Source organism: Ceratotherium simum, chromosome X, assembly GCF_057802395.1.
Source record: "Ceratotherium simum simum isolate JZ-2026a chromosome X, ASM5780239v1, whole genome shotgun sequence".
NCBI lineage: Eukaryota > Metazoa > Chordata > Mammalia > Perissodactyla > Rhinocerotidae > Ceratotherium > Ceratotherium simum.
This window is the reverse complement of record NC_141940.1, coordinates 73,415,751-73,435,374: the sequence shown is the minus strand read 5'-3', so window position 1 is coordinate 73,435,374 and position 19,624 is coordinate 73,415,751. Positions and strand designations below refer to the sequence as shown.

The 19,624-nt window shown below is 43.0% G+C and overlaps 1 protein-coding gene across 17 annotated transcripts in view; it reads right to left on the bottom strand.

Annotated features, from left to right (window-relative positions):
• Positions 1-14,664, bottom strand: part of SNX12 (sorting nexin 12) — a 123,789-nt gene extending 109,125 nt beyond the window's left edge. For 5 of the 17 annotated variants that reach the window (XM_087426566.1, XM_087426568.1, XM_087426565.1 and 2 more), the window contains exons 1-4: positions 14,425-14,650; positions 9,415-9,510; positions 8,726-8,850; positions 8,235-8,325 (exon numbers count right to left, since the gene is read on the bottom strand). In XM_087426566.1, the coding sequence (XP_087282692.1) occupies positions 8,235-8,325; positions 8,726-8,850; positions 9,415-9,510; positions 14,425-14,589 (477 nt within the window). In that variant the 5' untranslated portion in view covers positions 14,590-14,650. Of the gene's footprint in view, positions 1-2,423; positions 3,479-6,459; positions 8,326-8,725; positions 8,851-9,414; positions 9,511-14,424 lie in introns of those variants that run through there. The other 12 variants (XM_087426558.1, XM_087426557.1, XM_087426559.1 and 9 more) reach the window with 10 other exon arrangements.
• Positions 14,665-19,624: the final 4,960 nt, after the last annotated feature.

Here is a 19,624-nt window from a genome sequence, read left to right as displayed (position 1 = left end):
GTATTTGCTGCAGTGGTTCTGGAGTTGATGGGTCTAGGCAGGAGCCACGAGGGGTGAAATCAGGCGATGGAGGGAATGGCTGGCCTAAATGGTGGTGGCCACCTGGATGGCAGAACTTTCTAGGTCAGATACCTCCTTCTCCCTTCCCGGGACTTAATACAAAGGCCTTCACGGCTGCAGAGCTCAGCCTCTCCCGCTTCCGCCGTCATGAACCTCGCCCTGATGCCCGCAAACTCTTGCCTCATTCTCGGTCCCCGATCCCCACTCCCTGGGCCCAGACCCATGACCTCAGCGGCCACATCAGAGGCAGAGCTCTGGGCTGGCGGTGGTGGAAGGAGACGTGCAGGCTAAGGCAGGGCCTCCCTAAGGGCCAGACAAGGAGACTACAGCCTGAGTCGCCACAGCACACCCGGAGACACTCTGAGACGCCAGAAGCGTGACGGGGGTGGGGGGATAGAGGATAGCCAGGTTGCGGAAGGGCGCAGTTACCAAACAAACCGCACAAGCTCCGAGGCAACCCGCTGACTCTTCCAGTGGCCGTAGGGCAGGCTTCGCTTTCGAAAGCAGCGCCACCGAGTTCCCATTGGTTTTCCATTCCAGCCAACCAGCAGGCCTCCGTATGGCCCACCCCTCGATAAAGAGGCCAATCAGAAGAGGGCATGTGCTTTCCATTGCGTAGGACCAACTAAAAGCTTGCTCATTTCTGACTGACACGTGGACAGCCAACCACAAGAGCTGAGGCCTGGTGATTCGGCCTCCTATTTCAGTCACCTTCTCGAGCTAGGTCCCTTGTCCTTGTCCGTCCCTGCCTGGCATCTAAGGTTTGGATCTGAGAGGAATAACCAAAAATGGAGTCCAAGCTGGAGAGACGGTGGCCCAAGAAGCAAAGTAACATTTCCCCGAGTTTTCAAGGAGGTTGGCCCTGAGGTCAGATAAAGCTACCAGGCTAATTGCTTCATTTTCCCCCACAGGCGGATGGGAAGAAACCTAGGGCTTTTAAGAGTGTTGGTTTATCTACAGTGAGGAGTGGTAGGGATGCTCAATTAGCAGCAATAAATACTGCTTCTAGTACAACTAACATGAGATGTGCGGGGAAATTTTTAAAAACCTGATAGTGGTTTTATTACAAGTAATATGTACCAGAAAATGCAAATTAAAACTAAGAAAAACCATTTTCACCAAGTAGTTTGCATAATTATCAGTTGTTTAATAGTTGGCCACTTTTGGCAAAGAAACTTTTTGTGGGGAAACAAATTCTCATTTGCTGTAAGTGGGAGCCTATTTTTTTTATTTTATTATTTTTTGTGTGTGTGAGGAAGATCAGCCCTGAGCTAACATCCATGCTAATCCTCCTCCTTTTTTTCCCCAAAGCCCCAGTAGATAGTTGTATGTCATAGTTGCACATCCTTCTAGTTGCTGTATGTGGGATGTGGCCTCAGCATGGCCAGAGAAGTGGTGCATCGGTGCATGCCTGGGATCCGAACCCGGGGCCGCCAGTAGTGGAACGCGCACACTTAACCGCTAAGCCATGGGGTCGGCCCTGTAAGTGGGAGCCTAAACTGCACTCTTTAAGAAGGCAACTTAGTAGTACCTATCAAAATGTAAAATGTACACATCCTTTGACCCAGCAATTCCTTCTCTCAAAATCTATCTTACAGAAATACTTGAATACGTGAGCAAGGTTTTATGTAGCATTACTTGTAACAGTGAATGATTGGAGACAAATTTCCATCAATAAGTGAATCATTAAATTGTGATACAACCATACCATACTATAAAATGTTATGCCACTATTTTTTAAAATGAGGTAAATGTCCATGTACTAATATGAGAAGTCCACAATACATTGCAAAGTGAAAAAATTAAATCGCAAAATAGTACATATAACAGCCCATTTTGTTTCTTAAAAAACTATATACAAGGGCCAGCCCCGTGGCTTAGCGGTTAAGTGCATGCGTTCCGCTACTGGTGGCCCGGGTTAGGATCCCGGGCACCCACCGACGCACCACTTCTCCGGCCATGCTGAGGCCGCGTCCCACATACAGCAACTAGAAGGATGTGCAACTATGACATACAACTATCTACTGGGGCTTTAGGGGGGGAAAAAAAAAAGGAGGAGGATTGGTAATAGATGTTAGCTCAAGAGCCGGTCTTCCTCAGCAAAAAGAGGAGGATTAGCATGGATGTTAGCTCAGGGCTGATCTTCCTCACAAAAACAAAAAAAAAAAACACAGAAAAAAAACCTATATTCAAGTGTGTGAGTGTTCATACATATATATGTGTGTATGAATATATGTATATTCATATATGCATATATGTATATAGTCATATACATATATTTGTGCATAGAAAAAGGTCTGGGAAGACACCCAGTTAAGTTATTCTTGGAGAATGGGAGTAGGGAGAGGGAACAAGAAGAAATCTTTCACTTTTTACACATTTATATTTTGTCAACTACCATTACTTTTGAATTTTTATCACCACAATGAAACATTTTAACAAAATAGGCACTTTTGTAATCAGAACAATCAACAAAATTATAATTTATATATTTCAAATAAGAATAATTCCATATAGGTATTTCATTTACAATTTTCAGCTACAAGACCTAAGGTAAAATTAGGACAACCGTAAATCAAATCACCATCGAGTTTCAATGGGGTACTCATGACTTGATACAACAGGATGTGGGCAAACAAAACCTAATCAGGATAAGTGAACAGCCATTCATTTCTGGGAGAGAAAACTAAACACACTATAGCAAACTCTATCATATGGGAAAAACTGTGCTTTCACCTTTTTGGTGGCATCACCTCCAGGGTTTACTCAACTCCTTGGCAAAGGGTGGAAATCATAAAAATTAGAGATTTAAGATACCTCAGATATCATTTAGCCAAATCCCCTCATTTTATAGTTGAGAAAACAGGCCCAGAGTAGCAAAGCAATTTGCCTAAGGTGCCAAAGCCAGCTAATAGCATAGCCAGCTCCAGAACCCAGGTTTCTATTCCAGGCCTAGTACTCTTTCTACTTTTCAGATCCTCCTGCGTCTTCATTCCGATGATATATTAGGAAATATTTTTTTAAGTCTTATGAATATTAGACACCTCTATATTTAAATTTTAGAAAAATGCATAACAAAATAAAAATGTATATCCCTATATACCTCCATTAGTACAGATGATCAAAAGTTGACTGTATTTGGATAAAAGGTATTATTGGTATAATAATATAACATTTTCTTGAAAAGTAATGCATAAATTTCTGTGGATCTAACTGTATTTTACTGTTCACTTAAGAACTGTTTTATCTGGGCCGGCCCTGTGGCTTGGTGGTTAAGTGCGCGCACTGCGATGCTGGTGGCCCGGGTTTGGATCCCGGGTGCGCATCGAGGCACCACTTCTCCGTTCATCCTGAGGCCGAGTCCCGCATACAGCAACTAGAAGGATGTGCAGCTACGACATACAACTATCCACTGGGGCTTTGGGGGGAAAAAATAAAATAAATAAAATTAAAAAAAAAAAAAAGAACTGTTTTATCTAATATCTGGTTGATCTTCAATTGGCAATGCCTCTTAATCCTTCACCTTCAGTTTCTCTATATCAAGTAGTTGATGATCTATATACAAACACTTAAAACCACCATAGGAAGCACCTATTTAAAGGAAGCCTGCAGAGATTTAAAGAATCCCTTTGTAATGTTAATAATTAGCCCAGTTTGTTTGTAAGGAATAAGTTTTCTGTTCTCAAAGCATAGATAGATAGATAGATAGATAGATAGATAGATAGATAGATAGACAGACAGACAGACAGACAGACAGAGACAGACAGAGACAAATAGGCAGGCAGACAGGAGAGAAAATAAAGTTAAAATAGGGAACAATTATTTTTTTGTACAAGCAAGGCAAAAAAAAAAGAAAGATAAGAGGAATGAGGGGTGGTGGGTAGTTGGAGAGTGGCAGAGAAGCTCAATTAGTCACAAAGTGTTTATATGTTAAAAGTAAACTTGAATAGTACGATGTATAAATGAACTAACAACCACCTAACCTTCAGGCTATAATTAAAGTAGTATCCTGTTTTAGACTCTATGACTTAGAGACATGTGAGGACCTTAGAGAGATTTCAGAATAATAAAGATAAAAGGGTTAAAAAATGAGCCAAGTGAGGATAAATTAGAACTGTTATTGTGTCTAAGAAGAGAAGATCAGGGGTGACTCAACAGTCCTCAAGGATATGAAGAAATACCCACTTCAGTGAGCAGCTGGTCTACATTTTCACAGCAGAAAGTAATTTTATTTAAATTATTACAGCATATATTTGAAGATACAAGTGTTTCACCTAGGATATCTCATCAAACAAATACTCCAGAGAAGCCCGTATGCTGTCCACCTCTCCTACCCTTTACTAGCTCAACTACTCATCTCAAAGAATGGGTCAAAGGGTAGATAAAGCATCTTTGGAATGTGAAGATTCAGACTTCTTTTGGGTCTAGCTACTATGATCAAAATATTTTATTAGCCTCTGTCCCCCAGGTCCCAGTGTAAGGTTTAGCTGCTTCTGTGCTATGGATAAAGGGATTAATTAGTAGTAAACATCTAGATGCATGCACAAACTTGAATTCCTTATAAAAGTATGCTTCTTCTCAGTGTTGATGGTTAAGAGGGCTTGGATTCAGGGTTCTTTCGGGATCCAATTACTGTGCTAAAATGGCCCATTTGACTCCAAAGAGAGGGAATTTGCCTAACCTGATAGTAAAAAAAAAGACTGGACAACTAACCAGATGTGCCAGGACCTCTTATTTTGTCTCTAGCGTTTTCTTGTCTTGGACAGACATCTGAACTAAAGTATAAGAAGCATAAGGTCAGGGCAGCCCCGTGGCGTAGCAGTTAAGTGTGCATGCTCTGCTGCTGGCGGCCCGGGTTCGGATCCCGGGCGTGCACCTACGCACTGCTCATCAAGCTGTGGTGGCGTCCCATATAAAGTGGAATAAGATGGGCACGGATGTTAGCCCAGGGCCAGTCTTCCTCAGCAAAAAGAGGAGGATTGGCACATATGTTAGCTCAGGGCTGATCTTCCTCATAAAAAAAAAAAAAGAAGTGTAAGGTCTCTGAAGAAAGAGAATGTAATCATATTTTATTTGTACCAGGACCACCCCACCCCATCCCCAGCCCAGCTTTTATCATAAGGCTGGGCACACAGAAGGCTATTAATTAGTACTTGTTAAATGAATGTCATCTGTCCAAAATGTTAATATTTTATCTTATAGCTGCTTTTTCTAGTTATTCTCTAATTCATTTTCCAACACTGCTGCCTTTGAAGATTGCATTTCTCTTGTTACTCTTCCTTTTTCCTATCTCACAGAAACATCTATTCTTCCCTATCCCCTCAGATATCTTCAGTCATCTAATTCCTGAACTACCAACACCTCTTAACTTCCTCCATTCAGGCCCCATTCTTCTACTTAGAACCAAGTATCAATGTAAAGTCACCTTAACTCATGTTTTGACCACATCACTTTCTAGACCTTCTTTCCATGCTCAACCACATGATTAAATCTAGCTTTGACTTCTCAAATGACAAGACTCCTACCTCCTCTCATTCCAAACTTTTCCCAAAACCCACTTTGTGTAGGAAGCCATTTCAGAACATCTTGGTCAGATGAAAATATCCATTCATCAAAAGTTCTCAGAGTTTACTCATCTTTCTGCCTGCATCAAATCTATTTGAAAGGGGAAAAAAGTCTCAATTGAGGTAAAAAGCCTATGAAAGAAATACTGTTGGTGCTGGCCTGGGGGTGTAGTGGTTAAGTGTGCGCGCTCCACTTTGGCAGCCCAGGGTTCGCAGGTTCGGATCCTGGGCACGCACCAACCCACTGCTTGGAAAGCCATGCTGTGGCGGCGTCCAATATAAAGTAGAGGAAGATGGGCACGGATGTTAGCCCAGGACCAATCTTCCTCAGCAAAAAAGAGGAGGACTGGCATCAGGTGTTAGCTCAGGGGCTAATCTTCCTCACAAAAAAAAAAAAAAAAGAAATAGTGTTTGTAGGTGCTATGTGAGTGTGTTGAAGGATAAGCACATGCACACACGATTATGTACACATATAGCATATGCATATACATACATACATACACACACACATGCTATAAATATATCCTTCCCAAATTAGCACAAACCCACAAGCTTAAAAACTAAATCTGACCCAAACCCCAGGTACTGAGCTCTATGGCTACTTCCTACAAGCAGATGCATTACCTCTGTGACAAAGTCAATTGTGAGCTGCAAGAAAGATAGGTAAATATCACTACAGGCAGCTAGGATTCTGCTTTTTTTGTTTTAAATTTAAATGCAAAACTTACTTATTACCTCAGGACACTGACCATGTTGTATGATTTCTGCACAATACCCAGAATATCTTAGACGCTAAAAAATACTAAATTTACAACTTAAGCAGGAAAACAGAGGCTTGCTTCACAGTGGTTTAATATGAACAGAGTTGAATATGACATTGTCTGACAGAAGAATGAATAGTTTGCTGAATAAAAGCCCCGAGTCAGGATATATACACAGCAGAAATGGGGCCTCAGGCTCTCAGCATTTGTGCACACTGAAAGAGGGAATCTTTAAAAAAAACAAGTCAATAACAGAGGATACAAATCAAAAAGGCAGCAACAATACCAACATTGGGGAGGTGGGGAAGGGAGCAGAGCCTCTCTCTAGGGGCTGCTCAGCCCCTGGCACAGGCCTAGCAGCTGGAGAGCTGATCTGTCTCAGGGAACTTCAACATTTAGATGGACTCCAAATCCCATGTCAAAATCCAATCCTAATCTCTCCGATCAGGGTCTTATCAGAATCAGTAATCCTTTTCCCCAAGATCCTGTATAGAGAACTCCAATCCTTCCATGATAGGCAAAGAGCCCCCCACTTTTGACCTGAAACCAGAGTTAACTTGCTCCCATCCCACCACCTGGGATAGATCTCAGGGCCCAGCAAACAAACCACTACCTCCCAGACAGAAGCCCAGGAAAATTGCCAGCCTCAAGAAGCTGCTTCAGACTCTAAGATTTGGAAAATCCATACCCAGCTGCTATCCCTAGCTCAACTTCTGGGGAGAAGGCTGGAGTTCCATGGGAAACAAGTGCAGGCAGTTCAAAAACCCTGTGACCAAGCTAGGAAGGGCAGCGACAACTCTTGCCTCCGAGCCCCATTCAACAGCTCAAAGTGCTTAGGAGAAGTCAGAGACTGTGTGGTTCATTCATGTGCTTCTGCCCCGTGGCAGCACTAAATGGGATGGGGGAAAGGGAGAATGGAAGGAAGCTAGTGGTGATGCCCTTCCCTACCACTGAGAGGTACTTAGAAAATGATCCACTCCCACCCTTCAGGGAGCTACCTGGCAGTGGTGAGCTGCCCCCACCCCCTCAAACCACCAAACCTGCAAAGCTAACTCATAAAGTAGCAAGGGCTTGGGGAGGGAGAACTGCTGGCCCATACTAACTCACCTGCTGGTGAGCAAGAACAGACAGTCAGAGTGGGGAGCCACAAAGGAGAGGGGCTAGGCAACAGGAGCTCCCCTAGTGTCCTATGGCTTTCTTCTGACTCTGAAGCAGCCATGATGATGGGCCCAGAAAACCCACACACCTTGCTCCACACAACAGACTGCTTAGAGTCTAGGAGGATTACTGCCATGAAAAGCAACAAGGGAGAAAGTAACAAAAGAAACTGGAAAAAACTGGGAGCAGGCTTAGAGAAAACAAGGAGAGCTTTTGGGTCTCTATCACCTTCCCAAAAAGGAGAAAAATCATGCAAGAAGGAAAGGCAGGGTTTTTCCCTGCTCAGCATTCTTGGTTAAACCTAAGAGTAAGAAAAATCCCCTGGACTTGCAGCATCAGTATGTATCCAAGTGCCTCATCAGCACAAGACCCGCCCCCTCCCCAAGGTTAGCCTTCTGGCATGGGTAAATACCCAAGAAATTGCCTTCCACTCCAATCCCTCCACCCAACCCCCAACCCCAAGCAAAGGGCATCTGCCTGTGGTTTCACATCTCTCCTCACAGAAGAGGATCCTAGCAGAGTGCCCACGGTGTAGTCAGGTACCAAAGAACACAATGCCAGACAGTCTATCAGGCCAGGGGATGGGGAGCTAACTTCAGATCAAAGAGAGAGAGAGGCTTAGTGTAAAAATCAATGTCATTTCAGCAGGAAGGTAGAGGGCAAGTGGTGAGAGGGGCTCCTACTGGCGCACCTTCCCGGGGACGTAGTTCCTGTCAATTGCCTCCTCCTGCAGGAACATGTGTAGGCAGCGTTCGTTCTGAGCCAGTGGATGCCCAGCAATTCTATAAAGAGACCAAGATGGTTATCAGTAGTATTTGGGATTAGAGAGAATTTGCAGAGGGATGGGGGTGTGGACAGGGGAGGAAGAGCAAGGTCAGCCCTGAGGTTCAAGCAAGTAGAGGAAGCAGCAGGGTACCACTTCAACCCTAATATTGTAGAGGAGAAGGAGGATAGAGGGGTAGGGAGGGGGAAATCCCTAGACACATCCAACATGCAGTGCTTTCTCAGGCCCTTAGGTACAGGATCAGAATTCTGCTCAAAAGAATGGAGTTTTACTTCCAGTCAGCCCACCACACAATCGGCACCACATCCTATTACCCATTACAAAAGAGGAGACATGAAACATACAGAAAGAGCATGATGGCAAAAGTAGCAAGAGGAGCCGCCAGGACCTTGGCTTACTTGTTAATAAACTGTTCGAGGCCCTGCCTCCTCTCTTCAATGAAGGACTCCTCAAAGATCCCTTCATCTCCTCGAAAAGGGAGCTGCCGCTTCAAGGCTTTCCCAGGCAGTGGTGGTACTACAATCTGCAGGAAGATGCAAAATATCAGCCACATGGGAGAGGACAGAGAGGGAATGAGATGATAAGCACTGTATATCTCATTTTCTATTAGGCATAGGGTCCATCCTATCCCACAGCCAGCAACTTGCAAGAACTGAGACCGTAAGAACAAGTCAGGATGGCTCAGGTCAAAAATTAATCCAACTCTGTTTTTGTAGGACAGGTTTACTATCTCAAAAGAAAGGACATAAACTCCAAATATTCCTCACTTTCTTTAACAATCCACTACCATCCAAGAATTTAGCTAGGCCTTTCCTAACACTGTACTTTCCACTTTTAGCACTTAGAGGAGTTAAGTTGTATGACTTTACTAGCCACTAGTCAAGTAATACTTTTTCTTTAAAATTTGTCCTAAACTTACCACTTGCAAGTTTCAAAGGCTATCACCCAGATCAACATATTGGGATTTGGTAGATAGTATGTTCACCCTCTCCATTGTTCTCAAGATTTTATAGACTGTGATCTTAAGCACTCTCAGTCTATGTAGACCTCCTCCTCCAAGGCCGCCAGACAGGGAACGATGCCATACCTTACTATCTCGCTCCAGCTCATTTTTTAGCCACTCAAAGTCACTGTAGCGTCGTCGTACACAGGACTCCTTCAGCTTGAAGATAGGTAGGTTTGTCTACAGGGAAGAAAGAATGGAAGAAAAGAGATGGTGAGTAATGTTCAGCCTGTGGTGGCCACTTGTCAGAACCACTTGGACAGTCCCAATGAAGAAACAGCTCCTATGGACTATGCTCCTATAACTCTTTCAAAACACCACCAGGTGAATACCAGTCCTTCCCACATCCATCCCTGTCACAGTTGGTGATAAGAAGTCCCTTGCTGCTTAGAATTTATCCTACAAATAGACTTAAGGTTGTATGCAAATATGTACGTACAAGGGTTTTCACTGCATTTTATTATTTGTGATAATAAAATCAAGATGCAGTACAGTATATATAGCTTGCCTCTACTTGTGTTTTAAAAAGGGACATGTATATATGTATATATTTACACTTATGAACAAAATACTTATGAAAAGATACTGGTAACAGTGACTGACTTTGGAGAATAAGATTAGGCAACTGGAATGGGTGGGAGAATCATATTTTTCATTGTACAATTTGAATTTATCATGTGCATGTATTACATTTTCAATTGAAAAGTGAATTTAAGTTCGCTGTAAAGAACAGGAGATAAGCACCTCCAAGGTATGTCTTCCTCTGCTTTTCCTGTCCAAATCTTCTTCACTCTACAAGTCCCAGCTCAAGTCCCACTTCATCCAGGAAATCTTTCCTGACAACACCAGCTTGATTTATTGGTCTTCCTCTGCTCTGAACACCTATGACACTTATATTTTAGTACTGCCTGACACATTATTGTTTTATGCATCATGTTAGTCTTGCTACCTAACTAAACTATAAATTCACTGAAATCAGGAGCTATGACTACTTCTGCATCTCCCTAAATGCAGACTATACAAGTTACTCAATAAAGACTCAATTGATTATAGAGGCCCTATGTATCTGTTTACCCTCTCCTTATTTAGAAAGTGCAGCAGAAACAGCAATTACATTAAGTTGGCTTACCATAGCTTGCTCCCTGATATAAATCAGCTTATTCCCACATCTTAATCATTGAGAATTTTCCCAAGGCTCTAATGGCAACGTGAGCCCCAGAGAAACAAAAAGCCCTGATCCTCACTCCTGTCTACAAGTTCTAAGTAGAAATGGCCAACCACATGTATTAATACTGACTATATTTCCTACCAGCCAACTCAGATCAGCAGATGGAAATAAAAGGAACTACTTTCTCTCCTTTTTCCACAACTGCCTCAGGGTGGGAAAAGAGCATCTTGGAGCCATGCTATAGTTTCCCACAGCACTGACTACATCATGCTTTATAGTCCTCAAGACTGGAAATTGTCTTTTCAGGATCCAGTTCTAGGTATAGGTCATCAAAAGCCAAATAACTGGCCAACTTACATTAGTTACAACTCTACTCAGGATCGAGGTCCAAGGAATGTCAATGGGTTGAAGTGGAGTGAGATACGTACATGTGAAGTAATATTTTATCACCTAAACTATCCTTTAGAAGAATAAGAAACTGGAAACAGTGGTTTCTTCGGAAAGGGAACCTCTGGAAGGCAGAGGGAGGGAGGGAGACAGTTTTTACAGTATATCTTTTTTAGTACCTTTTGAATTTTGTACCATGTGCATGTATCAACTATTCAAAATAAATCGTTATAGAGAACATTCTCAGAATTCTGCAAGAAATACATATATATATCAAATCATCACATTGTACACCTTGAACTTACACTTACATGATGTTATATGTCAATTATATCTCAATAAAGCTGAGGGAAAAAAATAATCCCGCAAGAAAAAAAAGCCCTTCAGTGTCAGGTTTTCAGATTCTAGGTTTTCACTCGAGTTCATTACAAATACTGTGATCTCCAAACAGTAGAACCTTAACTAGTAGGTTTTTACAGAAGCCAACAGAAGGACCAAAGAAAAGAAAAAAATGCTGAGTAGATTCTTCCAAGACACAGAGACACCACCCACTGCCATTTTGTGGACTTCCTCCTTTGACTCACAAAAATGCTATTCTTTCCCTACCCCCACAGAATGGTGACAATAATGGCCTTTCATCTCAACACCCAGCCATCTAAGGAAGGGGCTACTATGTACTAGGATAGTCTCCCAGCTCCAACCTACAAATCATACGAGGAAGACAGGACTGTGTAGTACAGGATATAGAGAGTCCTCTGGCTCTGGTCAACACAAAGTCAAGGGAAAGGAGAGAAAGAAGCAAAGTTCAAGTCCACAGGACAAATGACATTTGAAAAATTCCATACACATCACGTGAAGTCACCAGGACACCTCTCCAGACTCCTCATTTCTTGAGGGGGTGGGGGGGGATTCTTTCCTGAACAAAATGAAAGGGAACAGCTTCAGAAATATTTAGCTATTATACAAAGAAAAAAAGTCAGTGCCATCTGCTTCTACCATACCCAATACCTAACTCTCAAAGCCCATTCTCTGAGTCTCATGCTCCCTGTAACGCCTACATCGATCAAACACTTAAAATAGCAATTTAAAACCAAATGATTGGGCCGGCCCCGTGGCTTAGCGGTTACGTGCATGCGCTCCGCTGCTGGCGGCCCGGGTTCGGATCCCGGGCATGCACCGACGCACCGCTTCTCCGGCCATGCTGAGGTCGTGTCCCACGTACAGCAACTAGAAGGATGTGCAGCTATGACGTACAACTATCTACTGGGGCTTTGGGGAGAAAAATAAATAAATAAAATTATTAAAAAAATCAAGTGATTTTACAATTTTTCCCCAAAACAGAGTTCAATAAAAACATTAAAAGCCTATATAGCCATACAAATTAACATAAACAATACAAACTAACTCAAACTTGCGGAACTAGGAACTGCCATCAACCCTATCATCACCATACAATTAGAAATTGTGGAAAAGACGGATGAAAAGCTTAGTGGGTAGACAAATTTTGCACACTAAAGTTTTGCAACTAAGCATTGCCAAAGAGGCAGAAGTGTAGTGGAAAGATTGTGATGGGCTTTGGGGGTCAGACAGACCTGGGTTCAAACGCCAGCCCTGCCACTTATTATCTACGTGTACTTGGGCAAGTTACTTAAACTGCATTCCTCCTCAGTTTCCTACCTGCAAAATGGTGTTTTCGTAAGGATTTAGAAACTAAAACCTAGTTCAGTGCCTGGCACATTGTAGGCACTAGATGAACAGTCTCTGTTGTTATTAGAATGCCTGAAGTAGAGAGCTATTTCATCCATAATCCCTAAGGTTCTTGGGTAATGCATCAAGACAATGTCTCCAAACCCCACAGCAGAGAGTCCTTATACTGAACAAGGTATGCCCAGGCTTCCTCAGGTAAAGTTCTCTACCACGAACAGTTTCCAGCTTTTATCATATTTTGAAGGATCTAATTTCTATTCTTCCCCAAAGAGATGAGTTCAAATAGTTCTTTTTTCTTTTTTTGTGAGGAGGACCAGCCCTGAGCTAACATCCAATGCCAATCCTCCTCTTTTTTTTTTTGCTGAGGAAGACTGGCCCCGGGCTAACATCCATGCCCATCTTCCTCTCCTTTATATGGGACGCCACCACAGCATGGCTTAACAAGAGGTGCATCGGTGCGTGCCGGGGATCAGAACCGGTGAACCCTGGGCCACCACAGCAGAGCGCGCGCACTTAACCACTTGCACCACAGGGCCGGCCCCCAAATAGTTCTTATATAGACGAGTTTTTCTCATTTTTTGCTATTCGCTTTTCTTTCTTCAGTTTGGACTTGGCCTAACTTGGAATTTGGAAATCATCATTTCTCAATCGGATTTCAAAGCCCAGGTAGGAGAGCACAATCTCTCATTTATTTCATTCATTCATTCAAAACTGAAAGCACATACACTCTTTTACGTCTTCAAATGCTATCTGAGCAGCATGCTGTGCATAGAGAATATTCTGGCCTTGTAGTCTGAGAAGAAAACATAAGGAAAATTACAAAATGGTTCTCAAACTTTTTTGCCTATAACCACTTCAACTGGGCAAAAGAACCTGCAAACTGTGTACTCTATTCTGCACATTCCATCCTTGCACTGTGGACTAAGAACTAGAGAATAAAGTCCTCTGCAGTGCACACTGGCAGAAGCCACTCCTGGGGCAGTCCTGAAATGTCATCTATTAAAGTAACTACAGACCAGGGTCTGAATCCAGAAGGTTAATCTAGGACAGAAATGAGAGCCAATAAATATTAAAATCAACATTCTGGATACTTCAAATCTAAAAGATCAGCACGGAAAGCAGAGCAGCTACTGACAATCCCCCAATCCCAGTGCAAGGCCAGGTTTCACAGAGAGACACAGCATGTGGTACCTGAGAAAACTTAAGCATAAAATACTTCTCTCCTTCAGATGCTAATTCTACTCAAGTCCGGGAAGCACTCGGTTTCAAGGAGACTCCCTTTCTTCTGCTCCACCAAGCCCACTGCCTCCCTTTTCTGGAGTCTATTTTCCCTTTAATCCAGGCTTTGTTTAACTCCATCATCCCAGGGAGACTGCATTAGGAAGAAGCCGGGTCTTCCTGCTGTCCCTCTTCAGACTGACTTCCCACAACATAGTTTAGTTATGGGACCCAGTGATATATCGCCGTGGCTTTCCATCCCCCAGCCCTCTTCCACTCTTCCTTCTTTCCTTCTGTCGCTACAGTCATGATTTCTATTTCCTTGATTCTTCACTCTGATCTCCATCCTCCTCACCCCATCCAGCCATGCTTCGCTTCTTGCTCCTGGGTACTTGTTTTCCCTCACCCCAGTCCGATGTCCCCCTCAGGAGTTTTCTGTACCCTCGGGCCACAACCGAGTCTGCAGACGTCTCTCCAAATCTATTAAGCTCTACTAACCCCCAAATGACCCCTTCAAGCTTCTTCTCCACCGTTAGTCGTCCCTATGGCAGCCTCCCCCACCCCGCCCAGCCGCCCGGTCCTCCCTCAGCTGTCTCCCTCACCCCGTGACTCACCCGCATGCGAACCTCATAGGTGGTGAAGCGCGCGCGGCCCACGCCCACCGTCTGTGGATTAAAGATGTCGATCTCCAAGAAGTTACTTGGCGGCCCATAAGCGTCGGTCAGGTCCTGCGGCTTCGAGTTAAGGCGCCGAGTGTCAGCTACTGCCGTGTCCGACATCTTTCCGAAGGAGAGACCGGGACCAGGGAAAGGGGGTAAGGGACAGAGGCCGGAGGGAGGAGCGCGCACGGCCCCTCCCGCTTGCAAAGTAACCAGCCAACCCACAGACAGCGGCGCCGCGCACGCGCGCCCACGCACGCACGTACGCACGCACGCGCACGTTGCCCCGGCCCCGGGCCCGGCACCCTGAATAGCGGCCAAGCTGGCGGTTGTCTGTGCTGTACAGAGGACGCCTCATTCAGGCTTCCGGGTGGTGTTTGCGGCTGCCCCGGAACCTGCATTTCCAACACGCACCACCCAATATCCTGGGAAGCTCTCCAGGCGCTATGCGCCAATCGCTGCTCCTCAACCCAAGAAATTGTCTTATATACCGTGTATCAGTCAGCAGTGGGCACTGCCCCGCAAAGTAGGATCCTACAGTGATCGGCCAAAGTCCCGTGACCTCAATAAGTCAGGGTTTTGCGCAAAAATAGAAGGATGGTCTCCGGAGGGTGGGGTTCCAACAACAGTACTAAGAACCCAGAACGAAGCCTCGCCACTTGTGCCACTGATAGTTTCCATTCATTCCACGCGCCATTGAGCACTCAATGAGCACTATCTACGGTGCCAGGAAAGCAGCGAGGATGGGGTAAACAAAGATGATTTCTCATTCTCACTTTTCAGGAAAATTTGGGCATATCTTCATCCTCCACTTGTTGCCACATAAAAGCTAACTCCAGGTGTACTCAGGTATTACATTTCTCAGCAAATTGAGGGCATTTATTTCATACCTTCTATCTCTACTCTGCAGAGCTCCATACTTGGCACTGCTCTGAGGTTGCTTGCAGCCCACAATAGAGATAGAATACATGTCTACATGAGAATATCTATAGAAATATGTATTAATATTTATATGACTAATTTACTCATCGCCCACTTGAAGGGGTAGTGCCCCACATTAGGGGTGGTGATTTTAGGTCATCCTTTCTCTTTTCTGCACCTGCCCTCATCTGCTCAAAAAAATTTCCCGTGTCACTGATGCCTGAAATTCCTTCAACAGAGTACAAGGCCCTATAATTTCACAATTAAGTAATCTAATTCAATTTAACTGATATCTTCTAAGCAACTACTTATGTGCCAGGGACCATGCTAAACACTAAAGACCTAGAGTTGAATAAGTGAGTTCCTGCCCTCAAGGAGTTAACATTCTAGAAAGGGAGACAACTAAATAAAACTGATATAATGTGACAAATACAAAATAAGCGAATGTTCAAAGCAGCACACAGGACATGAATAACTGGAGGAATTAGGGAAGCCTTCCTGGAGGAGGAAACATCTGAGATTGACAGACATGAAAAGATGTAAAGGACAAATAGAAGTGGAAACGGGGAAAGGTAATTTCTTGCAGAGAGAATAGCATGTGCAATGTCATTCCGATAAGAAACAGCATGATATTTTTAGGCAATTATCACCACTTTGGATTGTGTAATGGAAGTGCTTAGAGAGGTAGGCTGGCTGGGGACGGGCAGCTGAGGGTTATACTTCTATATTAAGCAAATGATCTCTGGCTTTATGATGTAAGCGATAGGGAGCCACTGAAGGACCTTCAACAGGAAAAAGACATGATCAGATTTGTGTTTTAAAAGGATTATTTTGCAGGCAACATGGAAGATGTATTTGAGTTGAATGTGACTAATTATGAGAGTATCGACAATAAGACTTGGAATCTGGTGGTGATGGTGGGAATGGAGAAAAGCGAGGAGATAGGACTGAGATTGAGGAAATAAAATAGATAGGACTTGTATCTGATTAGATGCGATGGTAGTATAGTATAGGGCTTAAGCATGTGAGCTATGGACTTAAGCTATCTGGGTTGAAATCCCTGCTTCCTAGCTATATAACCTTGAGCAAGTTATCCAAACAGTGTTCATCTGTAAAATGGAAATGATAAGACTAAAAGCTACCTGTGGGGCTTTTGTGAGAATTAAATAAAATACATGCAAACAATAAGTGACCAGTAACTATTCACTATTACTACAATTTGAGGGGAGAGGGACGAAACTGAAAATGACTCCTAGGTTTCTGATCTAGGTAACTAGGTGGATCCTGGTACCACAAATCAAAACTGGAATTACAGAAAGAAGAGTAAGTTTGGGAGGGAAGACAATGAGTTCAGTTTAGATAAATCTGGGGTGTCTGTAGGACATCCACGTGGAGATGTCTAGCAGGCAGCTGGAAATACTGGCCTGGAGCTCAAGGGTGTGATCAGGGTTAGAGAGAGAGATTTGGGAGTCATCAGCATACAGTGTAGAAAGAAAAATGTGAAGAGGCAAGGACAGAAGATTTAAAATTTGGTGAAGGCGTGCAGTATTGATGAGAGTGTAAATCCATACAATCTTTCTGGGAGGCAAATTGGTGGCATATGTTTAAAAACCCATTCACCTCAAGAAACTTGTAATACTGCTTGTCTCTGGAGAGCAGAGCTGGAGAACAGGAGTCAGGGATGGCAGGGAGAGTTGTTTTTCATTTTCATTTCATTTATGTCTAAGTACTTTTGTATTTTTAAAAAATTTTTAATGTTATTTACCAACTTTTGACTCGAAAATTTCCCTTCCAATAATTTATCCTGAGAAAATAATCAGATAATTACATAAAGATACCAGTATACCGATCTTGTCTTTTTTTTTTTTTTTTGTGAGGAAGATCAGCCCTGAGCTAACATCCATGCTAATCCTCCTCTTTTTGCTGAGGAAGACCAGCTCTGAGCTAACATCTATTGCCAATCCTCCTCCTTTTTTTTTTCCCCAAAGCCCCAGTAGATAGTTGTATGTCATAGTTGCACATCCTTCTAGTTGCTGTATGTGGGACGCGACTTCAGCAAGGCCAGACAAGCGGTGCGTCGGTGCACACCCGGGATCCAAACCCCGGGCAGCCAGTAGTGGAGCACACGCACTTAACCGCTAAGCCACAGGGCCGGCCCAGGATCTTATCTTTAAGAGCAAATAATTGTACATTTTATGCAATGGAATATTTGTAGCCATTTTTTTCTAATTTGTGAATTTGTTTATATGACGAGTCTTACAAAGGAGTAGTGGGTTCTATATTTTACAGACTTTGTATCTCAGTCACTTCCATCATAAAACTCAGTCTCCTGTGTAAATGGCCAAATTCAGGGTTCTCCTATGTATCCATTTAAAATAATGTTCTATACTTGTTGATATGGAATGATGCCCACAAAAAAAGTGAAAAAAAGCTGGTAAAAATATTGTAATATGATACCCTTTGTATTACTGTATATGATATATATAATAATTTTTAAAGACTTGAAGGATATAAATCAAAATGTTAGCAGTGGTTACCTCTGTGTGGTGGGGTTTCAGTTGGATTTTATGGTTCTATTTATAATTTTCTAAAAGACCTGATTTTTAAACAATGAATGTATTTCTTTATATATATTCTTTATTTAATCAGAAAAAAAAAAAGCTATTTCCATTTGAGAAAAAAATTAAAGGGCAGGCATGGGAAGAGAAGCTTATGAAGGAGACCAGGGAAGAGTGGTCATAGAGGTAGAAAGAGAACCAGGAAACAATAGTGATCTGAAGGGGAGGGATAAAAAAATGTTTCCAAAAGGAGCAAAGAGGTGGTTAAAAGTGTTGAATACAGTAGAACGGTTAAATAAGATAAAGCCTGAGAGATGTCCACTAGATTTGACAGTTACCTAAATGAGAGCAGTCTCAGCAGAGCACTGGAGGTAGAACCCAGACTGCAGTGGATTGAGAATTAAATCAGAGGTGGAGAAGTGGAAACATTTAGTAGAGACTATTCTTTTGAGAAGCTTGCCTAAGAAAGGAATGTGGTAGCTAGAGGGCAATGCATTGTCAAAGAAGGATTTGTTTGATTTTTAGAGAGAAGAGACTTGGATATGTTTAACAGCTGGGGGAGGGGGGAAGGATTTCATAGAAAGTGAGAAGTTGAATATACAGGTGAGTAAAGGGATAAGGCTTAAAATCAAATAGCCCTAGGAGAATTGTGCAAGTTAAATTCACAATGAGGTGTAAATATACGGTCTTTTTTTAAAGAGAAAGATTTGATAGGGCAGAGAGAGGAGAGTAGACAGTACTGGGCTAATTAAATCCTTTGCAGTAATAGCACGATAACAGCTGTTACCAGCTGGCTTACACGCACACACCTTTTTGCTTTTCATGAAAGGCACAGAGCTTCACAGTTACCAAGTGATGTTGGGCAAGGCACAGGTATCCTCTGTACCTCAATTCTCACACCAAAAAAAAAAAAGAACAGCCGAGTCAAATCTCTTGGCAAACAGGTGACATCAGAACTTGATGTGGCAATGCCCATTTTTCTCTCTATTGGGTTTCCTTGACCACATTCATTCTTTGCCAAAACAAGTCCAGAATGGGGAAAAAATGAGAGATAGAGATTTAGGATCCTTAAATTGGAAGGAATCTCATTAGTTCATCCTTCTGCCCACAGGCAATACTGTACCTTAATCAAACAGACACCTATCCATCTTCCTGCCCTTAAATTTTTCCAAAAGGAGATTGCACAATCTCCAACTCAGTGTTATGCAAGCAGACTGACAAGAACTTCTTTCTAGTTTCTATTCAAACTGTCCCGAGAAAATGGCAAATCAAAAGCGCCTACAATTTGGAGTGTTTGTGTTCTTGGGAGCAGGGGTCTGGAACTGAAGGGAGGGAGTAGGAGGGGGGTCTGAGTGTAAGAGAGGTAGTGCAGTGAGGAAAACCAGAGGGCAGAGCTCAGGACATACAGTCTATACTCCAGGGAACGTGGATCCAGAGGTTAGCTGCCTTTCTCTGGAGCCCCGCTCTCTTTCCACACACACCCATCCAGCTGCCTACTACCATTAGTGACTTCTCCGCTTCTTGCAGTTCATTTAGCCCTAATTTCACCTGGCGCCTCCCTAGGGATAGTCTCTAAACTAAATCCCTTCTGAAACTTGTCAGTTCCCTCCCTATGTTGATGAAGTTTTCCATTAAATACTTAACTTGTCTACTTAAGTTGGTGATTGTATTTATTT